Source organism: Mirounga angustirostris, unplaced genomic scaffold (genome assembly GCF_029215605.1).
Source record: "Mirounga angustirostris isolate CCGP_5_RB_7025 unplaced genomic scaffold, mMirAng1.0.hap1 SCAF_8, whole genome shotgun sequence".
Taxonomy (NCBI): Eukaryota; Metazoa; Chordata; class Mammalia; order Carnivora; family Phocidae; genus Mirounga; species Mirounga angustirostris.
Window position 1 is genome coordinate 2,931,771 of NW_026991716.1, and position 24,672 is coordinate 2,956,442.

General features: G+C 46.6%; 5 protein-coding genes across 6 annotated transcripts; 3 read left to right on the forward strand and 2 right to left on the reverse strand.

Annotated features, from left to right (window-relative positions):
* The first annotated feature begins 705 nt into the window (after positions 1-705).
* LOC123837169 (uncharacterized) lies at positions 706-23,176 on the forward strand. Its single transcript, XM_064598086.1, has 7 exons — positions 706-1,059; positions 1,374-1,461; positions 5,860-5,985; positions 15,858-15,939; positions 15,988-16,098; positions 17,224-17,667; positions 22,361-23,176. Exons 1-7 carry the CDS (start codon positions 750-752, stop codon positions 22,598-22,600), a joined length of 1,401 nt encoding a protein of 466 aa, XP_064454156.1. The 5' UTR covers positions 706-749; the 3' UTR covers positions 22,601-23,176.
* LOC123842896 (histone H2B type 1-C/E/F/G/I) lies at positions 4,373-6,130 on the reverse strand. The gene is made up of 2 exons (XM_064598482.1): positions 5,652-6,130; positions 4,373-5,283 (listed from the first exon to the last, which is right to left on the reverse strand). Exon 1 carries the CDS (start codon positions 6,097-6,099, stop codon positions 5,719-5,721), a length of 381 nt encoding a protein of 126 aa, XP_064454552.1. The 5' UTR covers positions 6,100-6,130; the 3' UTR covers positions 4,373-5,283; positions 5,652-5,718.
* LOC135365679 (histone H2B type 1-K) lies at positions 4,373-16,127 on the reverse strand. 2 transcript variants are annotated; one of them, XR_010413891.1, is made up of 3 exons: positions 15,708-16,127; positions 12,912-13,162; positions 4,373-5,283 (listed from the first exon to the last, which is right to left on the reverse strand). XR_010413891.1 is itself a non-coding variant. In XM_064598480.1 (2 exons), exon 1 carries the CDS (start codon positions 16,095-16,097, stop codon positions 15,717-15,719), a length of 381 nt encoding a protein of 126 aa, XP_064454550.1. In that variant the 5' UTR covers positions 16,098-16,127; the 3' UTR covers positions 12,410-13,162; positions 15,708-15,716. The 2 variants fall into 2 exon arrangements, 1 of the variants encoding a protein (XP_064454550.1); XM_064598480.1 differs by lacking the exon at positions 4,373-5,283 and having other exon boundaries at positions 12,410-13,162.
* Positions 6,487-7,026, forward strand: LOC135365674 (histone H2A type 1-E). Its single transcript, XM_064598464.1, has one exon. The coding sequence runs from the start codon at positions 6,502-6,504 to the stop codon at positions 6,892-6,894; it is 393 nt and encodes a 130-aa protein (XP_064454534.1). The 5' UTR covers positions 6,487-6,501; the 3' UTR covers positions 6,895-7,026.
* Positions 7,935-8,430, forward strand: LOC135365669 (histone H3.1). Its single transcript, XM_064598455.1, has one exon. It carries the CDS (start codon positions 7,950-7,952, stop codon positions 8,358-8,360), a length of 411 nt encoding a protein of 136 aa, XP_064454525.1. The 5' UTR covers positions 7,935-7,949; the 3' UTR covers positions 8,361-8,430.
* Positions 23,177-24,672: the final 1,496 nt, after the last annotated feature.

A 24,672-nucleotide genomic window follows, 5' to 3' on the forward strand; every position in this document is an offset into this window, starting at 1 on the left:
GTCTGTTTGCTTCAACGCCTTGGCTGCCACAAGCTGCTAGTTCTCTTCGGAATAATATCTCCACCAGAATCAAAGAGAGAACAACGTAGGCGAAGAGAAGGAAACATTAACACCCTGTTGCGGTTTCGGACGCAGAAGCTAGAGGTGTCTGGATATAAGAGAGAGAATGACGACGAGCTTTAATCAACGGGGAGGGAAGAGGAAAGCCGGGTAAGGAACGGGCTTCCGCGCGGCGGGCGAGCCTTCCGCCTCGGAGACACTAACCAGGCCCGCCTTCGCCTTTGGGAAGAACACCCTCCCGGGCTTGGTGATGGAGGTGCCGTCTGGCCGCGTGAGCCCGGGGCCGAGGCTCGCGGCGGGAAGGGCCGGTCCGCGGCCGCAGGAAGGCCGGGGGCGCCGCGGGCCAACGCAGACGGCGGCGCGATCGCACACGGCACGCCACGCCACGCACAAAACGCTCCTTTCTTCAGTCTGACGCAGTTAAAAAGGTCCGAAGTTCTCAGGGGGGGACCCGGGCCGCTCTAGCTGCCCCCGCGGAGGGCACGGTGGCGGAGGGGGAGGGGGAGAGTGGCCGCCGGGGCCCAGCCTCCCGTGACGTCACCCAGCTCGCCGCGAGGGGCGGGGCCGGGCAGCGGCCGTTCCCGCGTGCGCGCTTCCAGTCTTCAATTAGGTCCGCAATCCGCGCATATAAGGAGATTGCCCCCAACGGCTTTCGTGCTTTTTTCGCGAGCTCTTTCAGCGCTACGGTCATGTCGGGCCGCGGCAAGGGCGGGAAGGGCCTGGGCAAGGGCGGCGCCAAGCGCCACCGCAAGGTGCTGCGCGACAACATCCAGGGCATCACCAAGCCCGCCATCCGGCGGCTGGCCCGGCGCGGCGGCGTCAAGCGCATCTCCGGCCTCATCTACGAGGAGACCCGCGGGGTGCTCAAGGTGTTCCTGGAGAACGTGATCCGGGACGCCGTCACCTACACGGAGCACGCCAAGCGCAAGACGGTCACGGCCATGGACGTGGTCTACGCGCTCAAGCGCCAGGGCCGCACCCTCTACGGCTTCGGGGGCTGAGCGCAGCGGACCCCGCGTACTTCCAAACACCAAAAGGCCCTTTTCAGGGCCGCCCACTTGCTTCATGAAAGAGCTGCATCATTTGTCATTACCTTTTAATCTGTGATTTGTGTTTAAGTACTTGTTCCAAACGGGTTAAAAATGGTTAGTTTGGCGTGAGGCGCTTTTTTGATCTGATCGCTTTGTAGCTCCGGGAGGTCACTTCATTGTCGGGCTGTGTCGTTGGTTTGCCGCATTCGCGTCTGTTTAAGCCGCGTCCGGGGCGTTTTTATGGCGGCAGAGCAGCTCACGCGGCGTTGTCTGTTCTCCCAGGGAGCGTCCTCCGTCCTCGACACTTCGAGTTAGAGATCGCGCTCGCTCGGCTCTTGAACACTAGGAAGCGGGGACCCCCGGTTAGCGGGTAGCGGGTGAGCCTCCCCCGCCGGGCTCCGGCGACCAAGATGGCGGGGCGGGCGAGGGACAAAGGGAGCGCGCCGGCGGCGGCGGCCGGGGAACAAAGACGAGTCCCCGCGGAGCGGCCGGCCCCGCCCGGCCCCCGGCTGGCCGCGCTCTTCCCGCCGGCTCGGTTGTCCCGACGGCCCTGGGGGAAATGCACTCGCGGGGAGACCTGGCAGGTGTTGAGCATAGCCCCCGAAATTTTCTGACAGTTTGAAAACCTGAAGTAGATAAGGATGTTACCTAATGAGTGGCATTTTTAAAACCTGTACATACAGGCATCAGGATATTTCACCCCAAATTACTAAGTGTAGGGAAGGAAATAGTCCTCTTCCTTCAAGGTCTTCCAGCTGGACTAAAAATTTACATGAGACATGAACAGGAGAAAAAAAATCCAAAGTTTTATTTTCTGCGTGCAGAGGCCCAATAATGAAATTGAGACACAAATGACTGAGGCAGGCAGTTTTTATACTTTTTAGAAGACAATACATTTGTGAGGAATTGACAAGATCAAAAACGTGTAAATTAACCTTTAATACAACTTTTAATATTAACGAAAATTTACTGCACTGACCGTATTTTTCTCACTTTTACAAAGAGTGGGAAAATAGAGAATAGAGAAAACTGGCACGGACTAATACTAGCCATAGATGAGCATTTGGAAACTACTGATTTGTTCAGTATTTCAACATTGAAGAAAGTGTCTCTGAATCAGCTCAGCTAATCAGAGAGGGTGGCAGGGTTAAAGCAGATTTCCTCTTTCCCCTATAATTATATCTACTCACTTCCTGTTTTAACCCTTATATTCTATTATTATAAGTAATCCACACATATGTTATTAATAAAATATTATGAAGGAATCCACACAATGAAATTTCTACTTAATATTTTATATTCCAGCAAAGCATCCTATAAATTTAAGGCAACCAACAAAGCAAATGTCAACCAATAGATAGATGAATTGTGACATAATCAGACATAATCACACAATCTAACATTGCTACGAAAACAAATGAGCTTTAGCCCCATGTGACAACATGGCAACTCATTGTTCCCTGGAAAAAAAAGCAATTCCCAGAAACTAGATGCAGTATAATACTGTGTTGATCCATTTAGGCTAATTATGCTGTGATTAAACAGTCACCAAACCCCAGTGACTTACTGTGATAAAGGTTTACATTTTGCTCATAATGTTTATTGACTGTGGGTCATTTATTTGGTATAAAGATTTCTTATTTTGAGGGTATCTGAATTTCCTTTGGGCATATAAAAGGATAGTTCTTTTATGAAGTGAGACTGATAGGAGTCTTCTACGTTGTTGGCAATACCACAGCAATCTTTAGGGTGGCCCTAGATTTCCCTAGTCTGGGAATGATTGTGGATGGCAATTTTGTGATTCTCTTCTTGCTTTCAAAGTGCAGCTGCTTTTCTGAAGATGATTCTTCATTCTGGCCAGACATTACAGAGAGGTTAGGCAAAGAGAATTGGAGGCATGGGAACAAAACAGGAATAAAAATCTCCTAAGCAGCTCTTGTGTGAATTTCCAGGGTCCCTTCCTTGTAGCCCAACTTACTGTTAAATGAGGTACCCTTAGTACTAGTGAGACATGAGGAAGTCCCTGGAAAATGAGTCACATGTTGCTTGAATTGGCAGGCAGAGGCAGGGAAGTCTCACAGCCTAGGTTGTCCTCAAAAGAGTTCAGGGTAAAGAGATGTTCTAAGGAGGGGTTTAGACTGTTAGAAGGGGGTTAGATTGCTCACACTGCCAGACAAGGAACCCTAACTCGTGTCACTTGCTGGTAGTCATTGTGGCCTACTGCCTTGTTCAAACCCTCGACTCAGATTCTAATATGGGCAGGAACTTCCCTAACACTTCAACCAGAGGCTTTAGCTTCAGTTGATATTTTGGAAGACTTTCCTCTGTGTAGGTACTGTCCTAAATGCTTTACTGTGTTCTTTTACTGATCATCCAGCTATGCCATGTGGTGGTTACTAATTATTATTACCATTTTAGAGGTAAGGAAATGCTCACCAAAGGTTTAAGAAATTGGCCCAAATTTAGCATTGAAATAGGCCGTCAGGACTGTATCGTGTCCTAAGGGATTCCTCCTTAAGCCATGCTTGTTTGTATATTTCTTTTCATGTATTGTTTTCAAATGTACTTAAAATTAGCTTTTTGGGGAGCGAGAAACGAATGCCTTAATTACATGTGGGGCTTAGAGAATCTTCTTCACGAGCCCCATTACAAAATTGAGTCACTTATGTAGGAAATGGTTGGGGTTCAGAGCCGATGGCCAAGAAGGAATTCTTGAGATGTCTTTGGTGCAAAAAGGTGGTTTTAGAGAGCTGTGCTGGGGCCATGAGGCGTGTCCCGTTATATGCTTTCAAGTTGGGAGGGGGTTAGGACAGCACAAGCCTTCAAGGCATTTTGGAAAGAAGGTTTTCAGGACCTTGAGGGAGCTAGCTATTGTTAGGAAAAGGTCATTTATTACTACTTAGTAAAAACTCAGTCATGAGACTCTTCAGATGTGTATCAGTGGATCGTATGCTTGGAGGATGACTGCTAACAGATATCTTGGTGGGGGTAGAGCTAAAGGAAGGTTCCAAGGGAATTTTTATATGTTAAAGTAGACTTACAGGATCCTGGGGGGTTGGGATAATGTTAAGCTAAGATTGCCTTTGCCCTTAGCAAAGTGTCCACATCAAGGCAGCTGAGCTCCCAAAGGAAGGTCACTCTGACTGTTTCAAGGACTTGTCAATGGGCTGTGGGAAGTAAGGAAATTTAATTTTTTCTCTTGCCTTTGCTTCCCACATCACTTAAATTAATGTGCACAGAAATCTACTATGTAGGTATTTGCAGATGAAGACATGTAGCTAATAGGTAGAAACAGATTTCTGAGCTCTGTTTTACACCACCAATGCTCATGGTTTTCCCTCTCCAGCACAGCGCTCAGAAAAATTTGTTGTCTGGTGATCCTTAGCTTCCATATCTTGCTATATACTTTGGTTTAAGAACTGTGCTGTGCATCAAAGAACAAGTGTTATCTCCTGGTCAGTTTTACTTTCATTTTATTCTAATGCTCAATTTTTCCTCTGAGCCTGTTACCCAATCCTATGACTGCAACTGGCATCTATAGCTTGAGAAAAATAGTGTGGAAACAGTCCTTAGGGATTCAGATCCCACTTTTATTTATTTCAGGGGCTATTTAACCTTAATTCCTCAGGTCATTCACTTGTAAAATGGGAGATTCCATTTTGTATGATTGTGATTGTAGGCTGAAATCAGGCGAAGGACAAGCACACGAACGTTAATTCCTTTTAAATCTTCTCCTTTAAAATAAAATCCTAGGGAATGAAGATGTGACTGAGGACAAGATCATTCAGGACACGGAGAGGTTTAGGGTTAGGGACTCCTTAGGGCTGAAGAGTGGAGGCTGATGGATTGAGGCAGATCCCAATCTTCACTCCCCCCCCCCCCCCCCCCCCCGACAGGAATCACAGACGGGAGACTTTCATTTGCTTCCTCCCCCTTCAGGTTATCCAGTTGTAGGCAGTGTCTCTTAAACCCTTGTATATTAAGCCCGGTAGAAAACTAGTGGATGAGTTCCCTGACCTTGCGAAGAGTCAGTATTTAACTACGTTAAAAATGTGCGGTGAAGAACTTATTGGAATTTGAAGGACGTCGGGTTTGAGAGACTGGCAGAGACCCGCTGTGGTTTAGAAATGCAAGTCACAGAGTACATTGTTCCAGGAGATGCCGCTGTAGCCTCTCGCAAGCTCAAAGCAAGCTAAAAAAAAAAAAAAAAAAAAAAAAAGGTAGTTTCATTTTCTGAAGAATGCTTAACTCCTGTCGCTTGTTTTGACTTAGGGCTACTCAAAACCAGGACTGTTTTCCCCTACTTAACTCCCGACCCAGGATAATGGGAGAGGACAAAATGAAAACGAAAATGAAAGCTCTCGAGGTGGGGGCACCCTAGGTAATATTGCTCTCAGTAGCTACCGAGTAGCGAAGCAGAATGCACCAGTCCCAATTGCCTACAGATTCATTCGTTGGTGATCCGCTCATGCCGGGGGCAATTTGTGTCACCAAGTTTTGTTAGTCCTCGAATGTCAGGATGGATGTTCTTGCCATTTTCACTAAGCTTGTGAAAGTTACCGCTCTTTAAGTGACAATGTGGGTGGCTCTTAAAAGAGCCTGATGTCACTGGTGCTGTTGCAAATGTTCACTTGGAGCTGGTGTACTTGGTGACGGCCTTGGTGCCCTCGGACACGGCGTGCTTGGCCAGCTCCCCGGGCAGCAGCAGGCGCACGGCCGTCTGGATCTCCCGCGACGTGATGGTCGAGCGCTTGTTGTAATGCGCCAGGCGGGACGCCTCGCCCGCGATGCGCTCGAAGATGTCGTTGACGAACGAGTTCATGATGCCCATGGCCTTGGACGAGATGCCCGTGTCGGGGTGCACCTGCTTCAGCACCTTGTACACGTACACCGAGTAGCTCTCCTTGCGGCTGCGCTTGCGCTTCTTGCCGTCCTTCTTCTGCGCCTTGGTCACCGCCTTCTTGGACCCCTTTTTGGGGGCCGGAGCTGATTTAGCTGGTTCAGGCATTGCACCAAACTAACACCCCTAAAACAAAACGAACAATGTACGCCCACGGTCGAGCGCCCTCCTATTTATTTGGTGTGTATGCAAATTAGGGATAGCAGAATAACGATTTCTGATTGGTCTCTTCAGTATCTTAACCCCTGATAGGCTCCTTGATTATCCTAAACTCTCATTGGCTCTTTTCCGTATTTCAACTTTAAATAATTTGACCTTGCAACCGTACACGCCCTATGCAAATTAGGAGCATTGTTGTTTGGGATATGCCTTTTGATTGGCTGGAATTTGTGTTCGGCCAACTGCATAGGCTGCTTTACCAAACCGCTGCAGAGTATAATAGTCTAGTTTATCGCCTTGTAGAATGCTTGATTTTTTTCTGTCTTTTGTCACGTTATCACTGCTCTAGCTATGTCCGGACGCGGCAAGCAAGGCGGCAAGGCGCGCGCCAAGGCCAAGACTAGGTCATCCCGGGCCGGCCTGCAGTTCCCGGTGGGCCGCGTGCACCGCCTGCTCCGCAAGGGCAACTACGCCGAGCGGGTGGGCGCCGGCGCGCCCGTCTACCTGGCGGCCGTGCTCGAGTACCTGACGGCCGAGATCCTGGAGCTGGCGGGCAACGCGGCGCGCGACAACAAGAAGACGCGCATCATCCCGCGCCACCTGCAGCTGGCCATCCGCAACGACGAGGAGCTCAACAAGCTGCTGGGCCGCGTCACCATCGCGCAGGGCGGCGTCCTGCCCAACATCCAGGCCGTGCTGCTGCCCAAGAAGACCGAGAGCCACCACAAGGCCAAGGGCAAGTGAACCTACTTGAATACCGGTGTGTCCAATTAAAACCTTTTTCCTCACCCAAAGGCTCTTTTCAGAGCCGTCCACATTTTCACATAAATAAGCTTGTAACCGAATAAGTTCTGCTTTCCCATTACATAACCTTTAAGCGGTTAGTCTGTGGTTGGTCAAAAAACAGTTCACTTACTGCAGTTTATCTTCGCTGTTTAACGTCACTTTGAAGGTGGCCCAGGGAAACGACTTACACAGGAAAACCTTAGTGCATGGTAAGCAAGGGTTTAATACAGGTGAGACCTAGTTACAATAATGGTAACGTTTACAAAACCTCGTTTTCTATGTGGACAGGTTCACTCCGTGTTCCTTCAATCGTGTTTAGGAAGTGAGAACGTTTAGAGTACGGAAACCAGCAGTAAGGGGGTAGTTAACTGAGCCGCTGTGGAAGGGGTGGTAGCCTGGAATGCCTGAGGACGTTACAAGCAGAACTATAGGACCGGAAGTCCGCGCGGGCTGTTTTCAAAGCTGAATTGAATGAATCATAATACTATTTGGCCACCATAAGGAAGTCAGTCACCCTTTGTTGCACAGTGGTGATCGCCCGCCGTCTCCGGGCCAGGCGTTTTACCTGTGGTTTCCCGGAGTGGAGATAAGGGGCAGTCCAGGCGACTCAAGGTCCAGTTCAGTAAAAGTAACCATCTGAGAAAACAAAATATACCTAAGTTCTGAAAGCCTGACCGTCGGAATCTTAGGCCCCATTACGTAGGTTTCCAGAATTGGCATCTTCTCCGATCCCCAGGTGATTTATTTAGAATTTGAGATGAGTTGAAGCAGAATATTAAGTTCTTGGATCGCTGACTATAACAAAGACGGGATTGGAATGTTGACTAATTCATCCAATCGGAGGCTGTAATAATCCACCAATCACGTCGTTCGCTCTTTAGCCAATGGTTTTATTGCGCGGGACTTTTGAAAAATGCAAGACCAATCAGAAGGTTTCTGAGTATATATAAAGGCAACGTCTTCAGGCCAGCTTGTCAGTTTAGCCTTTTCCCCTAGCTGTTTTTTTTTCTGTGATGGCTCGCACGAAGCAGACGGCGCGCAAGTCGACGGGCGGCAAGGCCCCGCGCAAGCAGCTGGCCACCAAGGCGGCCCGCAAGAGCGCGCCGGCCACCGGCGGCGTCAAGAAGCCGCACCGCTACCGGCCCGGCACGGTGGCCCTGCGCGAGATCCGGCGCTACCAGAAGTCCACCGAGCTGCTGATCCGCAAGCTGCCGTTCCAGCGGCTGGTGCGCGAGATCGCGCAGGACTTCAAGACCGACCTGCGCTTCCAGAGCTCGGCCGTCATGGCCCTGCAGGAGGCGTGCGAGGCCTACCTGGTGGGGCTCTTCGAGGACACCAACCTGTGCGCCATCCACGCCAAGCGCGTCACCATCATGCCCAAGGACATCCAGCTGGCGCGCCGCATCCGCGGGGAGAGGGCGTAAAGCTTTCCCACTACTGATTCAATTAGCTCAAAGGCTCTTCTAAGAGCCACCCACTTTTTCCCTAAAATTGCTGTAATAGAATCAAGATAGAGCCGTCTCGAGGTATTCATGCTTTTTAAGGTTCTTTTTGAGTTGGTTCCCGGTATTTAGGAGAGTTCTTCAAGGTACTAAGGTTGGTGGACCGCGTTTGGTTCCAGGGTTGTGGGCCTTTACCGAGCTTTCAGCTGTGTCCTAAGTCTTTCCCTTTCCATCCTGAGTTGGAAGAGCTATGCAGAAGTCGCCTGAAGATAGTAACTTCCGGCTCCGAGGAAACCGTATGTAAGTACCTTCAGGCAGTCTGAGAGGCGCTTTGACCTGGGAAGGGGACGAGCCACTTGAGGTGGCTTGCTAGTGCAGATAATTCTAAGGTTATCTGGGCACAGGTGGAAGGTGAGGTTCTTCATCCACAAAAGTTTGAACTTGGGTGAGGTGGCTGTGCATTTGCTATTTACCCCTGGTAAGTTCCCACAAATTTGGGCAATGTCTGAAACCTCAATTTGCTCACTTCCCATCTCTATAGTTAAAAGTGAAAGTTTGGGCTTTCCTATAAAACAACCTTTTACACAAGAATGCAGGCTGGTAGTTAACTTCTGAATAATTAGTCAGGATTTCTAATGAGCTTATTGGTAGCAGAGCCTAAGGCAGTCATGATGGCTTCTGCGGTCTTTGACTCGTGAAGTGTCTACCCACCAGTGGCTTGGACATCATTTGGGAGCTTGCTAGAGCTGGATTGTCAGACCCCACCCAGGCCTAGTCAGAATCTACATTGTACCAAGTTCACCCCAGGAGGTTGGTGGTTGACACTAACAACTAGTTTTTAGAAACCCATTTAAAAAAATATTTTTGGCCTCATCAAGAAAGCAACCTGTGAACTCTTGCAGGAATAAACGTTTGTAAACTGCATGTTTATGTCACAGAATTAAATGTTCTCTAAATCAATTGCACATAAGAAGAACCCGGGAAGATAGTTTGGTTTAAGAGAGATCAAGTGATCTCAATATTGTGTGCACATTACAGACCATTGGATGTTTTATAAAAAGTATCTTTGCCTGGGGTCCAATCAGTAGCATTTTAACTGTAGTGTGGGGGTGATCCCAGGCAACAGTAATTACTAAAACTCAGGTGCTTCCAAAAGGTTGCTAGGGTCGAGAACAGATGCTACATAAATACCAGTCTTGTGATTAGCTCCTGTGTGATTTGACTACAGGTTTAGCAAGGATTTATCTACAGAATCAGGCTTCCTTGTAGCTTGCTTTCAGAGAGAAAGCAAGAGAGGATTTTCTGGCTTGCTCGAGGACCGTTAATCACTGCAATGAATCAAGCAGCATCTGGTTTTTGTAGCAATTTCTGAGGATGGGGCTCATGTGAGTCTATGATGAGAGATGGACCTGCTTTGGGCGATTGACAATGGCAGGTTTTAAGGGATGCTACAAAGAGGAACCTTCTGGGCTTCTTGGCAGACAAACTGTGGAGACCTGCCTATCTTCCCATGGGCACAAAGTCCTGTTTGGGTATTCACCTGGTTTATTTCCATGGCCATTTATCAGTTTATCTTTTTTTCCCCCTAGCTATTCATTTTTTTTTAACTTTTTAAATTATGTGACATTTCAGAATATATGAAAGTAGAAATATTAGTTTCATAAACTCTATGTACCCTGCACCCAGCTTCCACATCATCACTAGCCAAATAGGTTTTATCCATTTCTTGTCCACCCCACTGCCTTGATCATTGTAAAGAAAATGGTATCATTTTCGCTCTCAATATTTTAAAACATGTCCACCATTTAAAAACCTATTTATGATGCCATGACGATTTCCCCCAACAAACATGTCTTAACATGGATGAACTTAAAAATTGTATTTACTCTACATATATTTGTTGAGAGTTTGCAATGTGCTAGATGTTGTTCTGTGCATTGGGAATATACTCAGAGAACCATCCAGACAGAGTTCTTGGCCCTTGTGGAGTTTACATGTGAATGGAAGAGGGACAGACAATAAATCAGATAGATATGTGTGGTATGTTAAAGGGTAAGAAGGAGAAAAATAAAGCTAGAATAAGGAGTGTCCTGGGAGTTGAGATTTAGGAAAGGCCACTAAGAAGATACTGCAATGGGTGGGGTACAGTTGCAGGAGCTGAAGGCAGAGAAACAACGAGAAGCCAGATCAAGCAGGGGCTTGTAGATGTTAGCTCTGAGATGTAAGGCCTTGAGAGGACTTGAACATGGGAACTTCCGTGTCTGTTTCTCATATTAGCAGGTTCTGCTCTATATTTAGGTAGTCTCCACTGGGCTCCAGTACAAAAATTAAGGCCCAGTTTTCTTCCTGTTTTGTGCTATCCAGACTTTGAAAATAGAAGCTGACCTTTAGCCTTTATAGTTAGAAAAGAGAAAATCTCTGAAAGTTAGTCGTTAAATGCAATTCATATCCCAGTACTTCAGATTCACTAGTTTCTCTGTTTTGTTTTGTTTTTGCCACAGGCAAAATGTTTACCCTCAGGTAATACACTCCATTTATTTGGATTGCAAATTCAGGATTACAAATGCGAGTGTCTTCAGGGTCTAGGCAAGAGGTTCTTGTATCTGTACTTCACTGGGTCAGTCAGCAGCGGTGTTTCTGGCAGAATCTAAGCCCTCCCATGGCCAGCTGCAGGCTCTGGGTAGCAGCTCTGGGTCTGTTATGTCATTTGCCCAAGAGAGGTGTTAACACCTGCTGTGGGAATCGTGTAGGTAAAAGAGCCGTGACTTCATTAATTCAAAAGCGTAAATTGGTGCCTACATAGATCATTTTATTTAACCCACACAATAACTCTATGGGTTAGAGGGGCGCCTGGGTGGCTCAGCCGTTTAGCGTCTGCCTTCGGCTCAGGTCATGATCCCAGGGTCCTGGGATCGAGCCCCGCATCGAGCCCCGCATCGAGCCCCGCATCGGGCTCCCTGCTCCGCGGGAAGCCTGCTTCTCCCTCTCCCGCTCCCCCTGCTTGTGTTCCCTCTCTCTCTGTCAAAAAATAAATAAAAATTAAAAAAAAATAACTCTATGGGTTAGAGACCCTTAGTAGCCCAAATACAATGCTGAAGAAACGGAAGCATAGTGAGGTGAACTACTTCACACAGCGGCTCATTTGAATAATTCAATCGTGGACTTTATCTCTGGTGCTAGAGAATGGAGGGCCTTTGTGTGTTACCTGCATAATTTAATTTTACTTCATCCATCCATCCATCCATCCATCCATCCATCCATCCATCCATCCAAAACTTTTTGAGCGCTTACTATGTGCCCTGCATTGTTCTAGGTGTTGGAAATAGAGCAGGGACAACCATGGGGAAAGTTCCCTGTGTAGAGCTCACAAATGTTCTGGTTGTGGGAGACAGGAAATAAACAAAAACAGTATTTTTGTAGGTAAAGAGATTAAAGAGATTAAGAAATCAGGCCAAGAAGATTAAGGACTGCCAGGGAGTGGGAGCAATGGGTGGTGGAGTGTTGTAGTTTTAAATGTGGGGGTGGGGTGGGGTGTGACTTCACCACTTAGATGCCACTGAGCAGAGGTAGGATGCCTGGGAGGGAGACAGGTCTGCACACACCTGTGAGAAGATCATTCCACAGAGAAGCTACAGTGATGACTGAACAGATCCTAAGTTGGGAGCAAACTCAGGGTCATGGCCACAGGTCTGATAACCAACTAGTTAGAACCAGGGTCTTCTGTTTTCTCAAGCTGGAGTTTCTAGGTAAATTCAGTATTGATTCACATGTTTTTAATATTTTTTAAAAGTGTGAGTCCAGGTTCCTGAGCATACCCAATTTGGATGGTGATCCAAGAGGAGAGGGCAGGAATAGATGAGTGTTAATCTCATGGAGGACTGCCAGCCTGATTCAAGGACATCAGTAGTTGAGGAAAGCATATTAATTATGTGATGGTTTATTTAAAATAAAAAGTAAGAGATCTGAGTTTCCAAATAATCACTGTCATCATTTTTCAGAAGAAAGAGTACATCAACAGAGTGGTTCTGCTTAATGCCTAAGGTCACCCAGCTGGTAAATGACGAACAAATTTTAGCCCAGGTAGTGGGCCTCAAATCCCTCCAGTTTTAAGCATATTTTATTGCTGTTCTGTAGTTGTGTATATTGTTATTTCCTCTATGAAATAATATTTCATGTCCTAGATAACAGAGAGCATGCCTGGTTCACCTTTGTGCTTTGACTGAACAATACATCCAGTTGAGTGAGGTAGGCATTTCAGACATGGAAGGCTTTGAGGAACATAGCAGGGTATCTCGAAATGAGAGAACAGAGCTTTTCTGCCCAAAGGGCAAGACTGACTTTTATAGGAGGTTTAGCTCATAAAGAATGTGTTGAGAAAATGAGTTGAATGAGTTGAGAAAAGCCACCAAGATAAAAGACAGCATAAGAGCCAGAAGTGAGGCAGGTAAGACTTGAACTTGTATACCAGATGGTCAGACTTGGAATGTACATTAAAACCAGTGGCCTGTCACTGGATTCCAAACTCAGCCTGACCTTATTCACGGGCTGTGGGTCTGACCATGGAGGCCTTCCTCCACTTTCCGGTGTGTTTTCTTCATCTCTCACGCCTTACGCTGATTGCACCTAGCTCGATTGCGATTCCCAATGGTGTTGAGCACTGTTCATCTGAAGTGGAAAATGTGATTCCAACTAGAGCTGTATCATTTTATTTTCTTCTCAACTGAAGCAAGTGCTGCCAATATTTATAATTCAGTTCTGTTGCACCAGGAAGCTCCAGTGTCCTCCTATAGATGTAAGAAATCATCAGTTTCCTTCTTGTCTTATTTATAATTTATAATTACCTACTTATATGAGCTGTGGCAGGGCTGCTACACAGTTGTCCCCTGAAAGGGGTTTTCCTTTCTTAGCTCCTTTTGTGGCTGGTGTGGCCTTGACTATTTGTGGCCAATTGGTATGTCAGCAGGCAGAATTACACCATTCTCAGGATTTCATTAATGGTGGGGGTGCTTCTTTACCCTTTTCTCCTTCCTTCAGGATGGAACGTGAACGAGATAGTTGTAGCTGGAGCAGACATTTTAGACTACAAGGTAGGAAATTACCTACATGTTAGTCTAGCTTGTAGTGTCTTCAAATACACTACGAGGCAGGCCATTTCTGAGGCACATGGCCTCCCGTGTAGGTTGACAGTGACTTCCCAAGCGGCCATACCTTTTATGTGGGTGTTGTCCGCAGAGCGCAAATGCGGCTAACGTAGAAGTCACCAATGGGTGGACGATTTAAGACTACATAAATACTGAGTACGTCATCAATATTCGGTGTCTCACAAATATTTGGCACTTCGTGGTCCTTTCCTCTCTTCCTATCTCCGTGTAGCACATGAGCTCTCCTTCCTTTTCCATGTGTAACATGTCTTCCAGGCAACTACTTTATGATTTTTGGTAAATACAGCTTTTGAATTATGTCTACATCTCATAAAATTCCTTGCTTACCTATTTAACACTTCTTAGAAGTTTCTTACTTAGGAATCACCTACTTAACATTTTTATGAGGTTTATCCATCCAATTTGTTGGTCTTGTCTTGGTCCTCCATAGCAGAATTTAATAGCAGAATGTATTTAAGAATATTCTCAAATACTAGAGCAAACACACATTACACACAGAGGTAGAGGAGTTCCCTCAGGAGAGTGGGGCCCCATTCCAAGCCTGAGCTACATATCTGTGCATGAGAAATCGACTTTTATCTAGTTTATCAGTGACTACTTTAGGTTGTCGGTCACTTCCAAGGATATCTAATACTAATAGGTGTACATAAAAGACAGTCCTTAAGAGGATTAATGGACCAGATTTGTTGTGCTAGCATTCCTTTCTGCATTTCAGTAAGATCAGATCCTATATTTTAGGCACAGCACTAGGACTTCTACAAAATCCCCGTGAACCAAAGATGTGACATGGCTAGACGAAAGTATAACTATATAGCCCCGGTTGTTAACTATAGTCCATAAATACAAACTCTGGGTGTCTTTTTCTGCACATCAATTCTTCTCTCCCTCTTGCTGTCTCCCCTTTCCTTATCATTGTCTCTTACTCCACCTTCCTTCCAGAATTGCTTTTCAAGATTAAATCCTTTCAGCTTGGGCAATGCTAAAGTGATCTTCAGACAGAGGCTTACCCCTTCTTTTGGCCTGTGCGGTTACTTCTCGGCCTTTTGGCTCAGATCAAGTGTAAATGTCCATTCTAGACTGGGAGCCCTGTAAGGTTGAGGATTGCTTCTAGCCTGCTCACCGATCTTTCCCAATCACCTGTCACTTTCTGAAACTTAAGAAGCTCTCAATACGTGAACGAATAAACTCAGTCCTAGTCCTTCCACTCAACACGTCATTTAGGGAAGAATTTGATCTATGATCCTAGAATACTCTGCACTAACCACCACCCTCCCTGCCCCACACTCCATGACCCAACAGGGAAGTGCCTAGAAGGGTGGACTTGTCAAAAGTGAGGACAGTAACTGAAGTACTGTGGTTGAGATTAATCTCAAGGTGTTTTGTAAATCTGTAACCGACATTGTATTCTGTTAAATGATTCCTAGCAAGCCTCTTAAGGGAAGACTACCCAAGCCTGGCTTCTGTGTTGGCTACTGAAGACATTTCCCCAACTAAGAGAGGCATTGCTCTCAGGCTGCTTGCTGCTGCTTTTCCCTTCTCCTTCCTCTTCTAAATCCTGTTTAACCTTTCTTCAAAGAAGCCTGAATGCCTCTGTTACTTGCAGAAGAATAGCTACAGTTGAGTGAGTTATTCTTCAAAAGACATCCTTTCTTTTCAGTCAAGTCTCCCCCTCAACCCCTTCCATTTACTAGAAAACTAGTTTCTCACGCTATCAGGTAGACAGTATCCTATTGGTTTCCACTGAAACAAGTCTCACACAGACCCACCAAGCACAGTACGCTCTCTAGACAAGCTGATCTATAAAGGATGCCCAGGATGTATTCAACTCGTCCGGACAACTCAAAATTTCTCAGCTACAAGCCCTGGAGCAAGTTCTGGCCCAGATAAATTTCATTTTCTGAAGTCCTAAACCGAAAGTTCAGCAGCTAAAACTGCCTTCCCAGTTTTCGAACAAGTTTTCCTGCTCGGCACTTGCTAGTCTTCTCTGTTCCAGTAAAACAGGCTACTGAGAAAACAAGTATGGGAATGTAAGGATGAAGGAGATGGGCATTCTAACTCGGGCACAGATTTTCCCTAATTTTGAAAAGGTTCAGTATTAAAGCTCTTTATGTGAAAGAGTGGGTGGCTCTGAAAAGAGCCTTTGGGGTTGGGCTCACAAGGGGCTTACTTGGCAAGCTCACTTGGCGCTGGTGTACTTGGTGACGGCCTTGGTGCCCTCGGACACGGCGTGCTTGGCCAGCTCCCCGGGCAGCAGCAGGCGCACGGCCGTCTGGATCTCCCGCGACGTGATGGTCGAGCGCTTGTTGTAATGCGCCAGGCGGGACGCCTCGCCCGCGATGCGCTCGAAGATGTCGTTGACGAACGAGTTCATGATGCCCATGGCCTTGGACGAGATGCCCGTGTCGGGGTGCACCTGCTTCAGCACCTTGTACACGTACACCGAGTAGCTCTCCTTGCGGCTGCGCTTGCGCTTCTTGCCGTCCTTCTTCTGCGCCTTGGTCACCGCCTTCTTGGACCCCTTCTTCGGCGCCGGGGCCGACTTGGCGGGCTCGGGCATGGTAAAGCTCTGACACCAAAACCTAGTGGAGTGAAAGCTGAGCGTGGGGTTGGCCTACTTTTATATGGCTTGTATGCAAATAGCGGCTTAATCTGTCTTAATGCCTGATTGGAGCAAATCAGCCAGTAGAAACATTTTATGCAAATCAGGAGAATTCAAATCCACTTTTTGATTGGCTGTTTATGTGGCAGCAAGTCTAGATTCTTTTTTCCATCAGAAAAAAGTATTTTCAAAACAGCAAAAGTTTAATGTCTTATCACTAGTACCTATTTATGAGCCTTGCGGCTCCCTAGATCCCCACCTGAAGAGACAAAAGCCTGATACAAATTTATGATCCTGTTTGCCTGCCAAGTTGCAGTTACCCGGATACTAAATGAAGGAAAGAACACAAAAATTAGCTAAATATTTAAATGTTTTCACAAATTATGCCATGGCATTCCCAGTTTGATCAAAGTCGGCAAAATTTAAGCTTTCAGAGTCAGAGGATCGTCACATTTAAACAGCGGTGCGGTTTTTATGTTCCCTAAAAACAGTGTCTGGAAGTGGTGTCTGTGTTTGTTAATGTGTTCGGAGTTATGGGATAGGGTGTTTCCATTGCTAAAATAAAACGTTTCTTCAAAGTCAGAAGCTTTGAGAAACGATAACAAGGACGAAACTGGGCTGGGTCAATCACGTCCAAGAATAGAGCTTCTGAAGCCACTCAGGAACTGTCAGTTTTCATTTTCATCTCTTCCCAAATTTAATCCCCAAACAAGGTGATTAAAACAAAACCAGGGGCGCCTGGGTGGCTCAGTTGGTTAAGCGACTGCCTTCGGCTCAGGTCATGATCCTGGAGACCCGGGATCGAGTCCCGCATCGGGCTCCCTGCTCGGCAGGGGGTCTGCTTCTCCCTCTGCCCTCTTCCCTCTCGTGCTCTCTGTCTCTCATTCTCTCTCTCTCAAATAAATAAATAAATAAAATCTTTAAAAAAACAAAACAAAAAAAACAAAAGCAGTTAAGGAACTGTAAAGCAAAATACAGGCTGGGTAAGGGACGCAGAATTATAAGTGAGAAGATCCGTCTTTCAACACTAGACTTTCTCAAGTGAGTCCTGGTAGCCAATCACAAGGCCCATCAAGTCACTTAATTCACGGCGCGGAATTCGAAGATTCGGACCAATCAGGAGGACGTTGCCTTTATAAATACGAGCCGACGCAAAGGCACTTGCAGTTGTAAACCGTGTTTGCAAAAGCTCGAGATGGCTCGCACGAAGCAGACGGCGCGCAAGTCGACGGGCGGCAAGGCCCCGCGCAAGCAGCTGGCCACCAAGGCGGCCCGCAAGAGCGCGCCGGCCACCGGCGGCGTCAAGAAGCCGCACCGCTACCGGCCCGGCACGGTGGCCCTGCGCGAGATCCGGCGCTACCAGAAGTCCACCGAGCTGCTGATCCGCAAGCTGCCGTTCCAGCGGCTGGTGCGCGAGATCGCGCAGGACTTCAAGACCGACCTGCGCTTCCAGAGCTCGGCCGTCATGGCCCTGCAGGAGGCGTGCGAGGCCTACCTGGTGGGGCTCTTCGAGGACACCAACCTGTGCGCCATCCACGCCAAGCGCGTCACCATCATGCCCAAGGACATCCAGCTGGCGCGCCGCATCCGCGGGGAGCGGGCGTAGATGGGATTTCCTGGTTCCGTGCCAACTTTAAACCCAAAGGCTCTTTTCAGAGCCACCTACAATGTCTGTTTGAAGGGCTGTACGCAACAACAGGATCTCCCACTCCCCGAGTCCCCCCTGCCCCCACTAGCGTCCGGTAGGGGTGGCGCCAGGGCGCGTTCGCCGGCTGCGCACCTCCCGACTCCTGCCTCCGCCCGAACACTCGCCCAGCCTCGCGATCCTCCCCTTGACAACCAGTGTCAATCAGGCCGATTGCGCTGCGTTCCCCAGCAGAGGGGGTTAGACAAGCCTTGGCTTTTTCCTGGAGCCGTCCATTTGGCTGAGTGTATTTAAGGTGGCTCATAAAACCGCCGTGGATTTGGGTACTTTCTGCTGAACTACAAAATAGTATAGCGACAAGTTATAATACCCAGTCCTGAAAACCCTGGCTCCCGGTTTGGGAAATCTACGGAGCATGCTGTCCAAACCTGACCCGCAGCTAGCCAGGGCCTATCTATAAGGGCAGCAGTTAATGATACATCCAGACAGCCATGTTAATACGTAATTAAGACTGCAACTTGCCAGGAATCCAGGCATGGATTTCTTTTCTTTTTTTTTTTTTTTTAAGATTTTATTTATTTATTTGACAGAGAGAGACACAGCGAGAGAGGGAACACAAGCAGGGGGAATGGGAGAGGGAGAAGCAGGCTTCCTGCCAAGCAGGGAGCCCGATGTGGGACTCGATCCCAGGATCCTGGGATCATGACCTGAGCCGAAGGCAGACGCTTAACCATCTGAGCCACCCAGGCGCCCCCAGGCATGGATTTCCACACTTCATTCTGATAGGAGAAAGGACGGATCCTTGAGCAACCTGGAAAGCATCCTAGGGGGTTTACCATGTTTGGTGGGGCCTGCGCACGCTGGTGTTCAAGAACCCACACGGAGTGGTGCATGAGAGCAGTTTGGCGGCCATCCACTTCTTTCTTGACTGAGCAATACGTCCTGCAGTAACTACTCCTTTTCTGCGCTGGAAATAGGTCTGGTGCCTCAAGCGTGGGTTCGCAGAATTTGAGACCCAGCTTGGAGCCTAGTAGCAGCAGCCTGTCTGGTACAGCTGGGCAGGGCAGCGCCCCCAGACGTGGGGCCTCGAGTAATAGCTGAGTATATTCACACCAGGAATTCGGAGCTTGCGGCAGCTCAGAACTAAAAAGTCAAGATTGTGCAGAATGTGTCTGCACTGTCCTTGTGTGAGAAACATGACGTCGTTAGTCAGTAGGCAGAACCCAGCCCTTGCACAGGGGGTGGTGCGTAACCCATTATTAATCCTCAGAGAACCAAGGAGGCAACAGCTCCCAGCGTTTCCTCCAACAAATTCAGAATCCTCTGACAAACCCTAGAGCCATGGAGGATTTGTCCATCAGTCAGGTTTCACAGACATTGGTTGTGGGAACTCCTAGCCTCCTCCCAGGGTTTATCCCTCGCTGTGGGGATTACTAAACACTGGGGGCTTTTCGGGAACTAAGTGAACAGCTCTGCACTTCAGTGAAAACACAAGTCCCATGGCAGGAACCACAGGACGGGCATACCAGCAGTTTATTCAACAAACATGGGGGGCTCTTGGTGAGATAAATCCTTAGCTACAGAACCCAGAAGTCAGATTTCAGAAACAATTGAAAATGTCGCTTGATGCAATATTTTGGAACTATGAAGCAAACTTGCACATGATAATAGCAACACCATGTGATTTCTTTGAGACTACTGAAAGAGTTATAAGGCTCCCAGTCATCACAGCAGTACTTTTGTATCTTACAAAATGTAATTTTGAGGTGGAATTCAGGAAACACAAAACAAAACTGGCAAGGATGGGGTGGGTGGGGACACAAAACAAAAATATTGTACATGAAAGGTCATAACAGCTTTATTTGCAAAAGCCCTAAATTAGAAACAACTTAATATCTTTCAATGGGTGGATGGTTAAATACATTTTCATGCATCCATGCACGAAAGCCTACTCAGCAACAAAAGGGAGGCTAGTGATACACACAACAACTGGGATGGATCTCCAGGGCATCATGCTTAGTGAAAAAAAACAAACAAACAACTATTGGGGAGGAAAAGTTTTCCCTTGTAGGTTCTTTGGCTGTAAATTGATATAAAAACAGATTAACAGGAGAAAATTTTAATTATGTGTGTACTGGAGCCCCATAAGAATATGAGACCCAAGGATAAGTCTGTCGGTAGATATTTATATGCCCCCCTGAGCTAAAGAATGGGGTAGGGACCTGGAGCTTCAAAGGGAGAGAGGGCAACCTACAGATAGGTCTTTCAGATAAAAATTATCTCTGGTAATAGCTCTCTTTCTGGGCCAGGGCCCCTATCTAAAATTTTTTAGGTAGTTAAGGGAGAGGTAAAAGTTTTTCTTGAGTTTGCTGGGTCTTGATTGCCTTCAGTTCAAAATAACCCAAGTGCCAAAGCAGCACATTTTGGGGTCACATATATTGCTCTCCCTCAAAGTCATTTTCAAAAGGTTACATATTACATTATTCATTTAGATAACATTCTCAAAATGACAAAAACCAGAGATGGATAACAGATTAATGATTGCCACAGGACAGGGAAGACGTGTATGGATGTAATATAAAGAGGTAACAAGGAGTTCCTTGGTGATGTTGGAAACATTTTGTATCAGCACCGCAGTGGTATTTATGTGCATCTATATACATGGGGTAAAATTGCACAGGGCTACACACACACAAAGACAAATGATTGCATGGTAAGACCGGTAAGAGTTGAAAAGGCCTGTAGTCTAGGTAACAGTATTTTGCCAATATCAATTACCTGGCTTTGATATTGCAAGATACACTGATTATGTGGGATGCGACCATTAGAGGAAATTGGTTCAAGGGGCTCTGCGAACTACTGTTGCAACTTAACAACAAGGTAAACTTTGCAACTACTGTTGCAAAATAACAAGATAAAAAAAAAAGCTGCTGGACAATTCTTTAACAATTGCTACTTTGCATTGCTTGGGATTCCATGGTTTGTTTATGAAAACAATGTGATTTTTTTTTTTTTTCACAAACAGCAGTTTTTTGCTTTCTTCTGGCTGTTCTAGTGGTGACATGTCCATCGGGCCGATGTTTGGTTCATTCATGTTGGTACGTGATGTTTTACATCTTGCTGCCCCTGCCTCAAAAGTAAATTGAATTTCAGAATTTGATATTCCTAATCTCAAATTTTCTGATGCGGTATACTTGGCCGAGCTCATCCATGCTCTTTTAGAACACTTTACTTGGTACATCATAAGTATGCAATAAAAATCACTTCTTACTTGAAAATTCTATTTATTCTAAGGACATCATTTATATTTTCTTTCTTTTTTTTTTTTTTAAGATTTTATTTATTTATTTGACAGAGAGACGACACAAGCAGGGGGAGTGGGAGAGGGAGAAGCAGGCTTCCCGCGGAGCAGGGAGCCCGATGCGGGGCTCGATCCCAGGACCCTGGGACCATGACCTGAGCCGAAGGCAGGCGCTTAACGACAGAGCCATCCAGGCGCCCCAATCATTTATATTTTCTTAAAGCTAAACTTCCATGTAACTAGCTCAACGCATATTTTTCATTAGAGTTCATGACAGCTTTGCTTGTGTTTCACGCACTAAGCCCAGAAAAAGGCTCTCCACCTTTTGTCCTCCATATGAGAAAAACAGGGCCTTAGCCTCTGACAATTTACATTCTTTTCCTCTGCAACCCTTCATTGTTGAAATATATATACTTAATTTGTATGGATAAAGCACATTGTACATACTAGTGTTATATTAGAAATGTTTTGGGGCGCCTGGGTGGCTCAGATGGTTAAGCGTCTGCCTTTGGCTCAGGTCATGATCCCAGGGTCCTGGGATCGAGTCCCACATCAGGCTCCTGACTCAGCGGGGAGCCTGCTTCTCCCTCTGACCCTCTCCCCTCTCATGCTGTTTCCCTCTCGCTCGCTCTCTAAAAAATAAATAAAACCTTAAAAAAAAAATGTTTTGAAATCCTTCCATGTTCTTCAGTCTTCTAAATACTTTGTTTTTAAGAACAGAATTCCTGGGCGATATGAATTTATTGTTCACAAACTAGATGCCAGTCATTTTGCTTATAATAATTCACTTGCCAACAACTACGCTTCCTTCTTACTGCAAGTCCATCGAAACTCAAGTAGATCCACAGACAAGTTCAATGTTACAGTTTGAAAGGTGCCACTCCCCGATCCCAAACCTGAAGCCTGGCCTGGTTGCTCCACAATATGTTGACTAATTCCTTTGTTTCTTGGGCTTTGGGCTTGTTTAAATTCCAGTGTAGCAAAAGATCCAAGAATATATATGGAAAAGTAAATCTTTAAACACATGTACCTATATATGAAGGAGGTCATTTCTTTTGTGTACATGTCTGAAACTTGTGTTTAGAGGTTCTTATTTTCTAAATACCAGTAAATCTCCCTACCCCGTGTCTACTTTAGGCCTTAGAAGCAAGGGCGCGAGGACTTGGAGCGATTTCCTAACTTTTCCGGTGTTTTCGTTTTCACAAAGTTCTGCACAATTGTTACAAAAGGGGCTGCCGGGGGCTGGTATGAAGCTCCTTCTACTGTCATTCGCAGCGACTACTCACTGCGTCCGGCCGCGGCAAGGGCGGGAAGGGCCTGGGCAAGGGCGGCGCCAAGCGCATCTCCGGCCTCATCTACGAGGAGACCCGCGGGGTGCTCAAGGTGTTCCTGGAGAACGTGATCCGGGACGCCGTCACCTACACGGAGCACGCCAAGCGCAAGACGGTCACGGCCATGGACGTGGTCTACGCGCTCAAGCGCCAGGGCCGCACCCTCTACGGCTTCGGGGGCTGAGCGTTCCCATCTCCCCCCCGGAACACCGCGAGTCTCAACCAAAGGCCCTTCTCAGGGCCACCTGCTCTTTCTACTAAGGAGCTCTCACTTGCCCCTGGGTGCTGCTCTGGGGGGGTGGGGGTTTGGTACAAACGTTGAAAATTCATGGGCACAACTTTCTCCTAATGCTGTGAGGTGTTCATAGCAGCTGCCGCGAATGAGCATCGAACACTTTCAGGATCGACAGGCGGGAAGCGGTTAAATTTGGTGATCGAGCAGGTAGTGAAACGGTGGGTTAGACAGGTTGGTAGATTAGGAATCTTTTGGGCTGCCTCCAGACCCTGCAGATCTAACTGCCACACTCCCTCTTTAAGGTGGCTGTACTAAAGTTTAGCAAAGTATACGAGAATGTTTTCTCTAGGGTTACAGTTTTTATTTTTTGAATATACATTTGTGTGTGTGTGTGTGTGTGTGTGTGTTTGTGTGTGGTGGGTTCTCCCAGCTGTATTATGTTCTGCCGAGTCAGATCTGTTAGCTCTAGGATAAAAACAGTAATGAGCATAAACCTTAGCATATGCGGTGTTGAATGCATTTGTTGCACAGAATTTTTGTCTTATGTCAAATCCATTTTTGACGAGATGGTCAAAGATTATCAATGCTAAAATCTTTTGGAAAAAAGCTGGAGAACACTAGATTCAAATGGTGTAAAGTATCTCCAAACAACGTTATTTGCAAAGGGAAAAAATATCTTTACAGTGGAGCACTGCTTCCCCACCCCCCATGACTGCGTGTTAGCTGAGTGTCTAATTTAGTAGGACTAAAAGTAACCGATCACTGTGTGCCTTCCCTCGTGCATGATAAATATAGAGCATCACCTCTGACAAAGCTGTACGATCCTAATCATGCCTCAGGAGAGTACAGGGGATAAAGGAGCCAGTTAAATACCATCACAAGGCGAAAACATCAAACCAGAACGTGGGACATTATATAACACAATTAGTTTGGTTTCTCACAAAATCAGTCATAACAAAACCGTGGAGGAGTGTTCAAGATTGAAAGAGACTCAAGTAAGAGAGCACTGAACAAGACGTGTTGATTGGATCCTGGCTCTATAGATAAAGCTATAAAGGCCATTTTGGAGACAAGTGGGGAAACTTGAATACAGACCAGATATTACATTATTTTATGAGTTAGTTTTTCTTTTCTTTCTTTCTTCTTCTTCTTTTTTTTTTACGTTTGATAATGTTGAGATTATGTGGAAAATTCTCTTATTCTTAGGAGTTAGATACTGAAATATTTAGGGGTTCAAGCCTCATGATGTCTGCAATCTACTTTTAAATGGCTTAGCAAAAAATGTATATGCATATAGACATATACACAAAAGTGGTAAATTGTGCTCAGGTATTGAATCTAGGTGCTGGTTATAAAGATAATCGACCAACACACTTTTTATTTTTGTTGTTTGAATATTTTTATAATAAAAATTGGGGAAAAATAAACAGGCAACAAAGTGTGTTGAAAACGGATCTGTGTCATTAGGAGAGGCTGTCTGAACAGGTGAGTGTAAAGATCTGCCCGGTGCAGAGAGGGGGCAGAAGCAGCAGGGCACTCGGCCCGTGGTGTGTGTCAGAAGCACGTGTCTTATTCCCCTTGTGCTGACTCCTTGACCAGAAGTTGGCCAGAGGGCAAGGACATGGAACAGGTCACTTCGGGCCACGTTGGCAAAGAGTAGGACAGCCACCAGAGTAAAGATCCAGGGGGACAGTGAGTAGTTAAATGCCATGGAGATTGGGAAAGATTTCTGAGGAAGGAGGCCCAGCAGTTGCCTGGGTGGGGAAGGCCCCTCCCGTCAGCTGAAAACCTGGCGATCAGCCTGCTTACACCAACTCTTTGGGCTATGGTGAGCATCCATGCACTTTGTGCTGTGCAGTCACCACAGTGGGTTACTGTCACTGTTCAGCCAAGGTCAGGACAGGTGACACCCCCCTCACATTGGGCAATAGGAGGCATGTTTCCTAAAGAAGCTACTTGCAAACTGAGTTCAAGGTACAGAAACCCCAAGAAATTGTGCCTCCCCCCAGGCCTGGTCAGCG